General features: G+C 37.3%; 1 protein-coding gene across 1 annotated transcript in view; it reads left to right on the top strand.

Annotated features, from left to right (window-relative positions):
• Window positions 1–14,129, top strand: part of DOK6 (docking protein 6) — a 248,098-nt gene that overhangs the window by 121,618 nt on the left and 112,351 nt on the right. The window contains exon 3 of the mRNA XM_065629299.1: window positions 9,881–9,995. Within this exon, the coding sequence (XP_065485371.1) occupies window positions 9,881–9,995 (115 nt within the window). The remainder of the gene's footprint in view (window positions 1–9,880; window positions 9,996–14,129) is intronic.

Here is a 14,129-nt window from a genome sequence, read left to right as displayed (position 1 = left end):
TTTTTTTTTTTTTTTTTTTTATTATCTACCTTTTCAGTTAACAGCTAAGATTCTTACTGCTGTTATAGGTGTGGTTTCCCTTTAGTGCTTACAGGAATGAACGCGTACCTAGTAGCAGTTTCTTAGCAGTTTCTTAAAACCTTATTCCTCTGTAACAGCAGCTGGAGACCTGCCCCAGAGGCATCATGTGGAGGTTGATTTACCTCTCCTTGACAAAACTCTGGAGAGTTTTGTTACCGTAACAGCTCATCTTCTTCCAAGGATAAATCTGCATGCAGAGATGAGAAAAACTCTTCTGTTTTCTTTGTGAATTGATTATGATCCATTCTTTCACTTTTCTTAATTTGGGATTTCTCTTCTCCCTTCTTATGTTCTTCCTGTAATCTTATGTTTTAAGTTTTATTATTTTTTCAATGAATACATTTTTCATTTTTTTCTGCCTCTTAATACCTTTTAACCACAAGTCTTGTTTTGCAGTCTCTTGTATTCCTTAGCCCTATTGTTGATTGTCATGTGCTGTTCTTGTGCAGAATATGCTGAAGTCAGGAAAATGTGTTTCACATTGAACACCCGTAAAGGTCCAAATAGCCTTACAGATCTATTGGCATCCCTTTCTTAGACTCACAGGTTAATTCAGATGTAAATGGACCTCAGGAGGTCTCTTGTGCAACTACCGCTCACAGTAGAGCCAGCTCTGAGGTCAGATGTGGTTGCTTGGGGCTTTGTCCAGTTGGGTCTTAAAAGCCTCCAGGGACGGAGGCCGCAAGGCCTCTCTGGGCAGCCTGTTCCACTGCTGGGCTGTCGTCATGGTGAAAACATTGCTTCTCACATGCAGGCTGAACACCTCTTGTCTCAGTTTATGCCTATTGTTCACATAAGGCACAACTTGGAAGAGCCTGTCTCTGTCTCCTTGATAACCTCCCTGCAAGCACGGGGTGGCTGTTGTTAGGTGCCCCCAATGCCATCCCTGCTTCAGGCTGGAGCAGCCACCGTCCCTCAACCTGTCCCCACAGGGCAGGTGGTCCAGCTCTGGCTTTTCTGAGTGCCCTCTGCTGAACTCACTCTGGTTTATCAATCGCATTGGGGTCCCGAAACTGGACACAGTATTGTAAATGTGATCTAATGAGTGCTGACTAAAAAAAAGTCACTTCCCTTGATATACTGGCTGTGCTTCTGTAAATGCAGCCGTTTCCCCATTCCCAAAGGTCTTTATGCTTTTCAGGCAGCGCACTGCCTTTTTTTAAGAGCCAAAACCACATACAGCTCTGTCTGAAGCTGTTACAGCTTCTGCTCTGTGGCAATTGGATTTAATCACGTAAAAGGAGCCGCTGCTAACTGCAGATAGGGTGACTGAAAACTGAGCTGAAGGGAGATGCTTTGTTTCTTTGAGACACTCCTCTCTGTAGTCCTCTCATCTGCAATGGGCCAGCATCTCCTTTTCTCCTTTTGCAGACTGGCAGCAACATTCAGATTAACGTTAGCATATTGGTGCCTCCTTTGCCCTTTTCTTGCTATGAGAGTTAACAGGGCTCTTGCTTCTTATATAGATCTCTTATCATTGCCATGCTGTTTCTGGTTTGAGGTAGTTCTGTACTGTCTGGGCATCCCTCAATAAAGTCCCTGCTCTTTGCCACTGTGTTGCCTTTTGCTCTGTTACATTATTGCTTGCATGGTATTACACAACAGATGGTAGTATGTGGGCCATTATTAAGAAATAAGAGGATGAACGATTACATTTTGTAGCTCTCTCTTCTGCTTCTATTTTTGCTAGACATGAATTAAATGACAGGAAGGTAGTGCGCAATGCAAAACAGAGATCCATTTATGTAAATTCAGACCTTTTCTTTTGCCCAAACAATTTCCAGGGCTCTGCACAGTGGAAATAACATTCAGTAGATGGAACTGAGGAATCATTTCCCTCACAGTTTTGTATGGGAGACAAACATTTGATATTTTATGAACGATTTTTGTGGGTTTAGTCTTTCTTGGTCCTCCTTTCCTATTTACCGTGGATTTTTTCTTTTTTTTTGGTAGTGATGTAGGTGCAATATGTGATTTGGAAGTAATATTTCTATAATTGTAGAAGAGTTATTTGATCTATTTAAATGTGCAATTTGACCACCAGAGCCCTAGATTTATCATGCACATATAGTCTTTACATGTCCATGTAACACAAAAGTGGTTAATGCAGATCCTAGACGTTCAGCTCCCTGACTAGAACAGATTTTTAGTACAATAAGCAAACAAATCCATATCCAATGTAGGTCAGTGATGAAGTAGGATGGATTCAAGAGAAAGTGTATTGAATTGTTCCTAAAATCCTTCCAAAAAAAGTAATCAGAAATATGTCAAATTATCTTGACCATTAAAAACAAACAAATCCCAGTTAATCTGAGCCTTTATTTTAATTAAGCATATTTTGTAATTTAGTAGCCTTTCACATCTAAGAATCCAATTAAGTTGGCCAAAAATCAAAGAAAAAAAAAAGAAAAAAGCCACCCAAACATTTTAAAGGGTAAGTATCCAATTTAAGTTGCACTGACAGTGGCTGCTTTGTCATATCAAAATTTTTTCTAATATAATGGAAGTGTGCTCTTGTAATTGTTTATGGTTGGACTTAATGATCTTAAGAGTCTCTTCCAACCAAAATGATTCTATGATTCCTGTAGTTTAGACTTTCAAAAAGAAGACTATAGGTTGCTATAACATGGGTAACAGCCTCCTAGACAGAAAAAAATGTGTGATTTTTCCCATGTAAAAGTAAGCTCTTGGCATGGATGAGTAGTTATAGCCAGTGCTCAGGCTGGGAGGGTGGGAGAGTTCTGAAATGTCATGTCAAGACTGGTAAGGACTAAAGCACTTTTAGAGGGATCTGAAGCTTATTACTAGTAATCTATTATTTGATCTCTTCTGGCTAGCCAGAGGTAACTGTCTATGCCTGTGCCTATGCCTCTGTATCTTGCTTGGATTTAGGCGATTGCTACCTGCTACTGCAGAAAATCTTATATTAATAATTTTGCTGCACTTTAATTATTTACCAAGAATACGCAGCGTGACTTTTCTGAAATCAGACAGCAATTGTTTTAGCTAGGGAGAAGTGAGGTTAGACTTCTGAAACCTATCATGATGTTTTTCATTTCTTTTCCAAGTCTGTTGGCACAGAAATGCATGAAAACTAATTTAGAGCAGTCCTTTAGTTTTTCTTGTAACTCAGGCCCCTGGCATCAGGCAATGCTTGGGCATTCTGACACTGTAGGGAATGGAAGCAATGTGGTATTCACATCAAATTTAGGATCTTTGTATAGAAAGGTGACTTCAAGTTCGTGTGAACTTCTCAGGGTACAAGTGATTGTCATAAGACATAGGATAAGGAAAATCTTCAAGAAAACCGAGGGGTTTGTATTTTTTTTTCCCCAAACTGATGGCATAAGCTCTCTTCTTTCTCTGAGCCTCTATCTTTTCGACCATGTAACGTGCAGTTTGTTAACTGTCAATTCCTTCAGAGGAGTCCTTTCCAACTTTTCCTCTTGCTCTTAAGGTTGATGCCATGTTCTGTACCTATTTATTTTATTTATTTATTTTCTTTTTTAAAATAAAAAATATGGAAACTTTTTTTTAATATAGTCTTAATATAGAGCATCAGACAGCTTTGTTTTGCTCCCCCCCGCCCCATTTTTTTTTTAATGATTGATCCACCCAGGCATGGCTAGACAGCAGTTACAAGGTGTCAAGGTGTTGGTGATTATTGATGTTGTTATTTGTATATAACATTTACCTAAAGGAAGCAAGCAGAAGCTCTGAAAGTGATGCTTTTTTTAGATGAGATGCTATACCAAGACAAAACGTGTAAGTTTTGGGCCCATCTGCAGAACAAGATAAATAAAAACGATGAAGATGGAAAGTGAAGCAATCTTTGGGGAATTCTTCAGAAAATTTTTATATATGAAAAAAAAAGTGGCATAAAAAAAGAAGCTTGGCAAACAAATGTTTGTTACATATAAGTTACTGTTCCATATCTTTTCTTCAACCAATGTTCACTGTCATTCTAGAAACCAGAAAAATGGTTTTAGAGCCTGATACAGGCAAAGACCAAGAAATCACGTAATAAAAAAGTAAGGAAATATAGGTGTGGGCTGCTGAATGATGGATGTATGAGGCAGGCATTACTGATGAGGAGTAGGAGAACTGAGAAATGGGCCAGGTGCTAAGAGCTGCTAACATGTACTACACGGAGCACCATATGGAGTACTGCACTAAATGATAGCACCAATGTCTAGTAGAGAAAAGAGAGTTTAAGTTAAAATAGTAATGTTAGTGAGAAGTTGTAAACTACATAATCATAGCTTAATACAAAAGGATCTATATAGCCTGTTGGAAGAAATCATAAAGGATAAGGGTAAGGAAGAAAACTGTTTGCAAGATTATTCACTGAACAGATAATATTAGGGATTGTATTTGTCATTGAAGTTAGTTTTGTTCTAGAAGGATACAAATGGTGGGAAATAGGAAAACTGATTTTCAAATTTTTTGTTGCTTTGGATTGTTTTTAATATTTCAGGCAAAGTATAATCCCACAATGGGAATATCTCCCATCTTTTCTTTTTTTGTGGTAAAACTCTTACATGTGTAATAGCACATTATATTTTCCCTTTATTCTTTTATTCTTACTGTTAACAATGTTACCAATGGTCTAGGAAGTTCCAGAATGCTATTTTGTTGTTGTGAAGAACAGCCATGTTCAACAAGTCAGTTATGATACCACAGGGAGCAAATTTTAGTATAATATTCCTTGCTTTAAAAAGTAGCTTTGCCTAATGTACTACTTTTTGATACATTTTCAATTTGATTAGTCTTCTAAAACCTTCTTAAAGTTTGCAAAGAGATGTTTTAAATTATTTCAAAAAAGTTATGACTTTTTTAGGATATTTTTGTCTTTTCCATAGTTTTGATACATTTTTTCTCTTAAAAAAGCTTCATTTATGTATTTTTTCTATTTTAAAGAAATAATAGATAAAAATTTAAAACATACTTTTAAAAATCACTCAGATAAAGCGGTATGGTTGCCAAGGCAAAGTTCATTTTTCCTTCATACAAAATAATATAAATTCTCAAGTGTTTATTTTGTAATTGCAAATGTTCAGTGAGTAGACAAATGACTCATACTTCATTGGCATTAAACCCAGAATTCAGAAATTGATTAACTTCAATTCTCTCTGGCAGTGGGAGAATAGACTTTCACAGTATTTTTACTCTTGCTTCTATCTTTCTGCTCTGATTGTGGAGGGAAACATACAGTACAATTTCAATAAATGAACATGGAAGCAAAAATTCATATCTCTATTTGATATTAAAAATTACATATCCAGTACAAATACTGAGGTGCTTATCCGACAATATGGCCTCCCTTGTTATTAGTATCAACTTGGTTTTCTGAGATGTTAACTGATGCATTTTTTTTCTATCAACCTATTGACTTGCACAACAGGTATAAGTAGAACTGCTTCTTGAACTTGTGTGTGGTTTGGTGTACATAAGCCAGCAATGTCTTCTTGCTGCAAAGAAAGCTAACGGTACCCTGGGCTGCGTGAGGAGGAGCATTGCCAGCAGGCTGAGAGATGTGATCCTTCCCCCTCTACTCAGCACTGGTTCAGCCACACCTGGAGTGCTACGTCCAGTTCTGGGCTCCTAGTACAGGAGTGATATGCACATACTGAAGAGTTCAGTGAAGGGTCACAAAGATAATCAAGGGACTAGAGGATCTCTCCTATGAGGAAAGGCTGACAGAGCTAAGACTGTTTAGACTGGAGATGAGAAGACTCATTCATTGTATACTCATCAGTGAGTGTGTTTTCTACATCTAAAGAGTTTAGATAAGGCAGAGCCAGGTTCTTTTGAGTGGTGCACAGTGATAGGACCAGGGGCAATGAACAAACACAGGAGGTTCCTTCTGAACATCAGGGGACATTTTTTCACTTTGAGAGTGACTGAGCACTGGCATAGGTTGCCCAGAGACACCGTGGAGTCTCCCGTGTTGGAGATATTAAAAAGCCATCAGGACATGGTCCCAGGAAACTGGTTCTAGGTGACTTTACTTGAGCAGGGGGAGTTGGACCAGGTGACCTCAAGAGATCCATTCCAACCTCAACCATTCTGTGATGCTGTGAAATTTGCCACTTTCTGAGATGCAATGATGGGATTGAGGGGCTAAAGCTCAGTTACTTTTTTTTCTCCTTTCTTTATTCTGTGAGTTTGCCCAGTAAAATTAGTTATTTTTCCTAACTAACATCTGTATCAATTCCTTGTTATGACTAAACCGGTATAATTTCCAGGAAAACATTCAGTTATTGTAAAACAAAGCATTTCAAAGTAAAAGATACAATTTTGGTGGGGTTTTTTTAAATTATCTTCTTTTTTTTTTTTTCTTTTTAACTGGCAGAAATATTTTGTCTACCCATGTTAAACTGTTAAGGCATTTGACAAGAAACGAGATATGTCACCGTATCTCATGATAGTTTGAAATATGTCCATTTTTGTGGAAAGATGTACACAAGAGGAATGTGACTTCTGTGTGAAACTATAAATAGCTCAAAAAGCCTTGCTTTAAATAAAGAAAGTAGAAGTCAGGGTTTTGAAGAGGCAATCTATGCAATTCTCTGCCTGTCACATGAGAGTTGTTAGAAGTTCTGTGCTGTCTAGGGAGGCAGTATGATTCCAGAGACAAAGGAAAGTTAAAATATGTTTAAAACAAAGCCCGTTTTCCCCTGCATGGAGGCCAATTTTCTTCACTTGCCTTGCTCAACCAAATCTTTCATATGGGTACCGAAAAGCAGCATGTCAGGATTTGGTGATGTTTTCATTATCTCTTTCAGACATTAAATTCCCACCAGCAAATAAAATAAAAATCCTTTATTTGTCCATTTTATGCTGAGAATATTCCTTACTGTGAATGATCTTGCATAATAAAAAGTTCTGATAATATATTGTATAAAATGGGCTTAATGTACTGATCAACAAGAGGACCCATAAAATCATCTTTATAGATGTCTAGCTATGCTTCCCCAATTGTCTGTAGTTATGTTTTGAACAAAAATTACTGTTAAAGTTATGTAGTTTTGATGTCAGGAATGTGGTTTGTTTGTATCTATTATCAAATTGATCAGCACTGCAGGATCTTTCAGTAATCTGTAATGCTCAAATGTTAAAGAAAATAATAGATCTCTGTGGTCTCAGAGAGACTGGAAGAAGGCTTGATATGCCCTGTTGTCACTATTCAAAGCATTTCTATTTCCTTTCCTGCTATTCCAGAGAGACAAATTTCCTCTTTTTAACATTACAAGATTTAAGGTTTGTTTTCTGCATGGTGTGCACAGACACACATACACACACACATAAAAATACCACTTTCTGTTTCATTTGCTTGTGTTAGAATAATTGAGGTTTTTTCTTCCTATTATTGTTTTCACTTTCATATTGCACTGTCAGTTGTCTTTTTGAACCTTAGAGAAGAAAGCTATGTGCTTCTTTAAATTATTTTAAAAATATAAATTATTTTTAAGAATAACCTGGGTGGTTTGTTTTTTGGTCCCAAATCTTTTTTTAAATCTTTTACTCTCATAGACTCTTCTTGTTTAGCAGGACTAGTAGATCCATATCTTCCTTGTCTCCTACTTTGGGCCCTTCTGGGTCTTCAGAATTCAGTAATGACTTCTGGATTTGGTATTATTACCTAAGGTTTAGAATTCTAGAGTCTTCTCTCTCCTCTGTCTAGTAATGATCTCTTTTCCTTTTTATGGGATTTCCTTGAGATTAGTGATTTGGGTAAGCCATAGGAGGCCTCTCACATACTAGATCATTTACCATACATAGATCAAGGAAAATTAACAGAGATTTTAGTCATTCCTTTAATGGGACATTGGTATCTGTGCTGTTTGACCCTTCTCTTTCCCTCAAGCAAAAAATAGAGAAATAAATGGATTCTTGCAAAGCCCTGAAAATACATGACCAAAAATAAAATTTTAAGAGATTAGGAACCGAATGTCAAAGCAAATGTTGCACCTGTGTCCAAAAAAAAGGCCAAAAAATCAACCCGGGAAACTACAGGTCTGGCTGGCTAGTTTCAGCCCATGGGAAAAGCCGCGGAGTGAGTCCTCTTAAAACATTTTTGTGCATGTGAAGGAGAAGATAGTAATTGGGAAGGGCAGCATGGATTTAACAAGGGTAAATCATGCCTGACCAATCTGATAGCTGTCTATGATTTTTCTATGTCATTTGGTACTCAACTTTAGCAACTCTTTTGGCATTGTCTTCTACGATATTCTTTTATCCAAGTTGGGATGTTATCATCTAAGTGAGTGTATGTCTAGATGATGAAAACCTGGTCAGCTAGTGAGACCCAGAAGTCTATACTGGAACCTCTCTTGGTTAGTATTGTCATCAGGGGCACAGAGGAGGTAATGGAGCACGCACTCACCAACTGTGCAGACAGCAAATTGGGAAGGATCAATCAATATGTTTTCAGTAGTTAGGCTGCCTTCCAGAGACCTGAATGGGCTGGAGAAATGGGCTGACAGAGACCTTGTAAAACTGCATAAGGGCAAGTGCCAGGTACTGACCCTGGGACAGAGGAGCCCCTGTGATCGCACAGGCTTGGGATGGACAGGGTGAGAGCAGCCCTGTGGGAAGGGCTTGGTGCATCAGCCAGCAAAGATGGCCAACAGCTCCATGGGCTGTATGACCAGGACCATCACCAGTCAATACAGGGAGCAATTATCCCTCTCTGTTCAGCATTCATTAGATCGTATCTAGAGTATCACATCCAGTATTGGCCTACCTGTTACAGCAAAGATATTGACAAACTGCAGTGAGTTTTGCTGAAGGCTGTCAAAAGAGACCCCATACCAGTCTCTGTTTTTTTTAATGCATCATATAAAATCTTTATCTCTTAAAAACATTATTTCCAGCATATGAAAAGGAATGCTAGAGCATTATGCACAGGGAGCATAAGAATTGCAAAAAAACCCAAAACAAAACACCTGCATTCAGGTCTCTAGTCATAGATGGCCAAACTCATATGGATGACATTTTAAAAAAAAATAATTCTGCCCAAGGCAGATGTCCTGCCCAGAAAAGTTAACTATAAACAGATAAAGTTTGCCCAGAGTTCCAAGAAACTGAGAAAAGATTTTATAATGTGAATTCTTAAGTAGTTTAATATAGACTGTGCTACCAGCCCTGGTTGTAATAACATTTTTCTCCCGTTTGTGTTAATTGTAGTCATCTACTTGCATTGAAGGAAAATGGAAATAGATTGAATTGTTTATGCTGTAAATTTGCAACAAGAGTATTTTTTGTTGTTGATAAGCTTTTCTAATAATTGAAAAATAAAATAAAATTGAGAGTTCTTGTGGTGGTGACAATTACACTTTAAAGACAGAAGATAATCTATCCTTACAAATGTAGTGGTACTAATTGGCATGATAATTGAGTTACTCTTCTTAACTAAGATGACACTGCTGTTCCTACATTAGGTTATGTATTTGATGCAGATTCTGAAACTGATAAAAGTTGCATGAATATAGAAATTGAAAAATATATTATAGGATAATCATAAGATGGTCTTCTTGTCATCGTAATAACTATCTTTGCATGTAGAATTTTTGTAGACAAGTAGACCTTTCACTTTTTGATACATTACATTTTATAGAAAGTTTTGCAACTTTAGACTCTACCTATTTATGTAGTTTTGTCAGTTGAAAAACTTATAAATGTAAATAGCCTTAGGGGCAAAACCACACATTATAGTAAAAATTGAGTAGTTATGGTTAATATTGTTATTTGTAGTATTTATACGCTGGCCTAAAATACTTTTCTTTATTTTAAGGTAACTGAGCTGCACAACATCAAAAACATAACGAGGTTGCCTCGAGAGACAAAGAAGCATGCAGTGGCAATTATCTTTCATGATGAGACGTCAAAGACATTTGCTTGTGAGTCAGGTAAGCAATTGGTACTGCATCTCTAGCTTGAAGAAATCAAGTTACACATCAAAGTCTTGCTCAGATGAATTAACTTAAAACACCAGATAGAAATCCTTAGCTTGAAGGTCTCTGTCGTAAACAAGAACTTAGGAGTTTGGGATTTACATTTTTTGGGGGTTGGTAGTTTTTTTGGTGGGTTGGGGTTTTTTGTTTGTTTTTTGGTTTTGGTGTTTGTTTGGGGTTTTTTGCTGTTGTTGTGGTTGGCTGGTTGGTTGGTTGTTTTTTTAATATACTTTGGGAGGTGTTGGGAGTATTGCAGAGCTCTTTCTTCCATTACTTATCTTTGACAGCATGCAGATGGTATAAAGACCAGAGATTTTCAGCTAAACTTGTAAAATTGAGTAAAAAATAACTGTGAAATTTTATGAAGTCAAGATGTGAAACATTCTTTTACCAAGTTTTGCTATAGGCACTTACTAAACTAATAATTATCATGCCATTGCAAGTAAGAGGTAAATACCAGCTAAAACCTCAGGATGTTGTAAAGCTGGATGTCAAGCAGTCTGTGATTTGAACAGCTACATGGTATAATGAATGAGTTAAGTTGAGAACAGACTTCAGCATCATGGTATATAATGACAGGTAGTTACGTATTAGACATTGAACTCTGCACTATTAAAGTGCACTGATTTCTTGTTTGAAAATGCAGTTTTACATATCTGTGCCCTAGGGTATACTTTCCCTGAAAAAAAAAAAGTTTTTAAAAAGAATGAGTAATTTCTTAATAATAATGTTTCTATTTGTTTAGTGATGTTTGAAACTGCGCATTTTAAAATTATATCTTAAGATTATCATATAAACATTGCATGGTGTACAATCTAACTTAAATACAGTGAAACAAAATTCAAGCGATGTGGAGGAGGTAGGTTAAAAGTGTGTAAGGTCATGAATTACGTGGATTTTGGATCAAGTATAGCAAACATTGATATGTACATCCCATCACAAAATATTCACAGACTTTTGTTTATTAATTTAAATTTAAAAACATGCACATAGAAAATCTGTGGCTTTCTAGGATCATTTTAACAGATTAGATAAATAGTTCACAATAAAGACTTTAATTTCTAATGTGTATAATGTGTATAATTAATAATGACTCTATAATGTGATTAATAATCAAATGAAAACATGTAATCTATTTCTACAGAAACTTCTTCCATTTGCCTATACATGTGTTCCCTGTGTTCTCTAATGAAAAGGTCTTATTCCTTCCGTAGAGGTACTATGGTGCAGGTAGATTTGAAGAGTGACAGCAAATCATAACTTCAGTATTCTTTCACCAAAAGAGGGGCAAACCTAAGAAAACTCAGCATGTCTGGCCCATTCACCCCTTTCTTCTGTAACAACCATGATTCAACTCATTAATCTTGAACCCAGTGGTATATACAAAACACAAGTACCTTAAGGTTCTAACAAGATAAAAGGTATGAGATGCCTTACCTTAAGGCTATGCTCTATGCAAAAATGTGTTTTGAGTGGATGGAGCCTTGGGTGAAGTGACAAAAACAGTGGGGAGCTTGTGGGCAGAGATCAAAGGGCAGACTGACACAGGTGATATTGTAGTAGGTGTCTGCTATAGACCTCATCAACAAAGGTTCTTCACCCGGAGGGTGGTGGAGCACTGGAACAAGCTCCCCAGAGAGGTGTCATGGCCCCAAGCCTGACAGTGTTCAACAAGAGACTGGACAATGCCCGCAGACACCTGGTGTGAACTGTGAGATTGTCATATGCAGAAACAGGAGCTGGACTCGATGATCCTTGTGGGTCCCTTCCAACCTAAGACAGTCTCTGATTCTAAGATTCTATGATCTGCCTTCTCTGTTTAGTGGCAGTGGTTTCTATGGGGCAATGCCTAGACTTTTAACAATCTCATGGTGTATAGGGGTGTATGCACATTAGGTTTATGGTTGCAAATCAGGCGACTTTGGTTAATGCGATAATACCTGTACTAAGACCTCTTCTTTTCCATGGCTTCAGTGGGAAAGAACCACTCAAGTGGTTTTGACTCAGTCAAAAATCTTCAAGAATCAGAGCTGCTTGACCTTGAATTATTTAGGAGCCCAAGGTTTCATGATAAGAACATTTTTTCCAGCATGGAGTCTCTAAGTATACAGAAGGAAGTACTTAGTTTCCTATCATCTTGACCTCCAGGGGCAGATCGAAGGACAGTAACGCTGTACACATTGCAAAAGGTCTGCTGAGCATGGAGTCAATAATTTATTGGAAAGGAGGAGGAAGCAATGTTCAAAGCTGAGCTGGTTTTATATCGGACTGAAAAATGTGAGGCATAGGTTTTGTCAGAGTTGTACCAGGAAGTGTTTTAAAATAACCATATCATTTTGGTTTTGATATAATGAGCTGATATCTTTTTCTCTGTGCAGTCTAAAAGTCCATGTGATGAAAAGTAGCACACTTTTCTGGTACTTAGCTTTCTTAATTATGGAATTAAGCACAGTAAAATGCTATTCTGTTTTAAAATAGGTCTCTAAAGATATAGAACACTTCAGTCCTCCCTAGAAAACCCGAAAGCTGTGATACCAGCTCACTGGGTGTGCCAGCTGGGAACCTATGAGTTTTTTCTGAAGCTCCTCCAGATTCTAGGCCCTTAGGTTCCTTAATGTCTTCAAGGCAGCTACTGGCAAGTCTGAGCTCTGGATGGGCTGTGAACCCCATATTTCTGTTAGGATTTCAGCAAATTAGTCATCTGAGGAGCCTCTGATTTTTGGTAGTCCTCATCTGCTAACAAAAATATTCTGTAGAAAAACAAAATTCCTCCATATGCTTTTGTTATCTTCTAGCTGTTCCCATCGCTACAAGCAGTGTTCCTGACATCTGTAACAGCTGTAGAAACCTGTTCAATTCTGAAGCTCTGTTGAAATATTTTGAAGAGCAAACCAGTCTCAGATATTCCAGTTCCCTGATTAAAAGCATGGAATAACAAGTCTTTAAAGAAGAATTGTCTCTCTTTGAGGAGAGAAGGAAGCCAATTGCTGTCACTATATCTCTTTCTGACCTCTGTTCTAGTGGGCAATGTCTTGTGACTTTGGTGATTAGCAGGAAACATTTTCAAATTGTTTCAGTTACCATCAGAATTGTTTCAGTGGAAGTAAACTTATGACAAGTCATGGCTGATTAAATAACAGGAAAAGTGGTCTGTAACTCAGACTTAAGACAGACTCTAAAGTGAGAATTCTTTGGACCATGTGAATTTGCTGCTGCCTTAGCAAGGAACACGCTAAGGTCTCAGTTTCAGCCTCACTGAAAGCCATGTGAAAGTTATTGCTGTTAAGGGAATTTTAACTTTTTTTTTTTTTTTTTTAATCAAGAGTCTTGAAATTGTGAGTTGCTTTAGAAACGGAGATGCAAAACACTCAGGTTGCTAACACATTGAGACTTGAGATAAGGTTTGCTCAATGTACAAGGAGATTAAATGGAAGAACAGAATACTGTGAGGAAAAATGAAGCATTTTGGGGAAATTGAGTGTATTTAATCCAGCATAATAAAGGTTAGAAAGATCTCACTGTTGTCTTTTAAATACATACAGGAGAAAAAAAAAGGGAAAGATTTTAAGATACAATGCGACCTTATCACAAGAACAAACACTGTATATATGCCCAGTATCAGTCTGTGTTGCAATGACCATTCAGGAGCAACACATATTGAAAATTTAGAGGAAAATTTATAGGAATTAAAGCAGTTAGGATCCACACAGCCTCACAGAAATCCTTCCCCGTTCCCATGTGGGTTTTGTTTTGGTTTGTTTGGTTGGTTCATTGGTTGGTTTGATTCGTGATTTGTTTTGTTTTGTTTTGTTTTCTGCAGTCCACAGTATATTATCAAGCAAATGGATAAATTCTTTTAACCCTGGATGCTTGCTATTGGGTTTGAGGTGCTGTCTTTCTCTAATACCTTAAAAAAAAAAGGTGTTGGAGTGAGTGGGTTTTGTTTTGTTGTTTTTCTTGTTTTGTTTTGGTTTTTTTTTCAGGTAAGTGTGCTGGCTTTGTGTAGATATAGCTATGTTCAGACACGTGTCTATTGTGAAGCTCTTCTTCTTGCAAGCCTAATATCTGCAATGAGGCAGTCACTCAAGT

This window comes from Caloenas nicobarica, chromosome 2 (assembly GCF_036013445.1).
Source record: "Caloenas nicobarica isolate bCalNic1 chromosome 2, bCalNic1.hap1, whole genome shotgun sequence".
Classification (NCBI taxonomy): domain Eukaryota; kingdom Metazoa; phylum Chordata; class Aves; order Columbiformes; family Columbidae; genus Caloenas; species Caloenas nicobarica.
The sequence above is the reverse complement of the archived record's forward strand: the minus strand, read 5'-3'. Positions and strand labels throughout refer to the sequence as shown.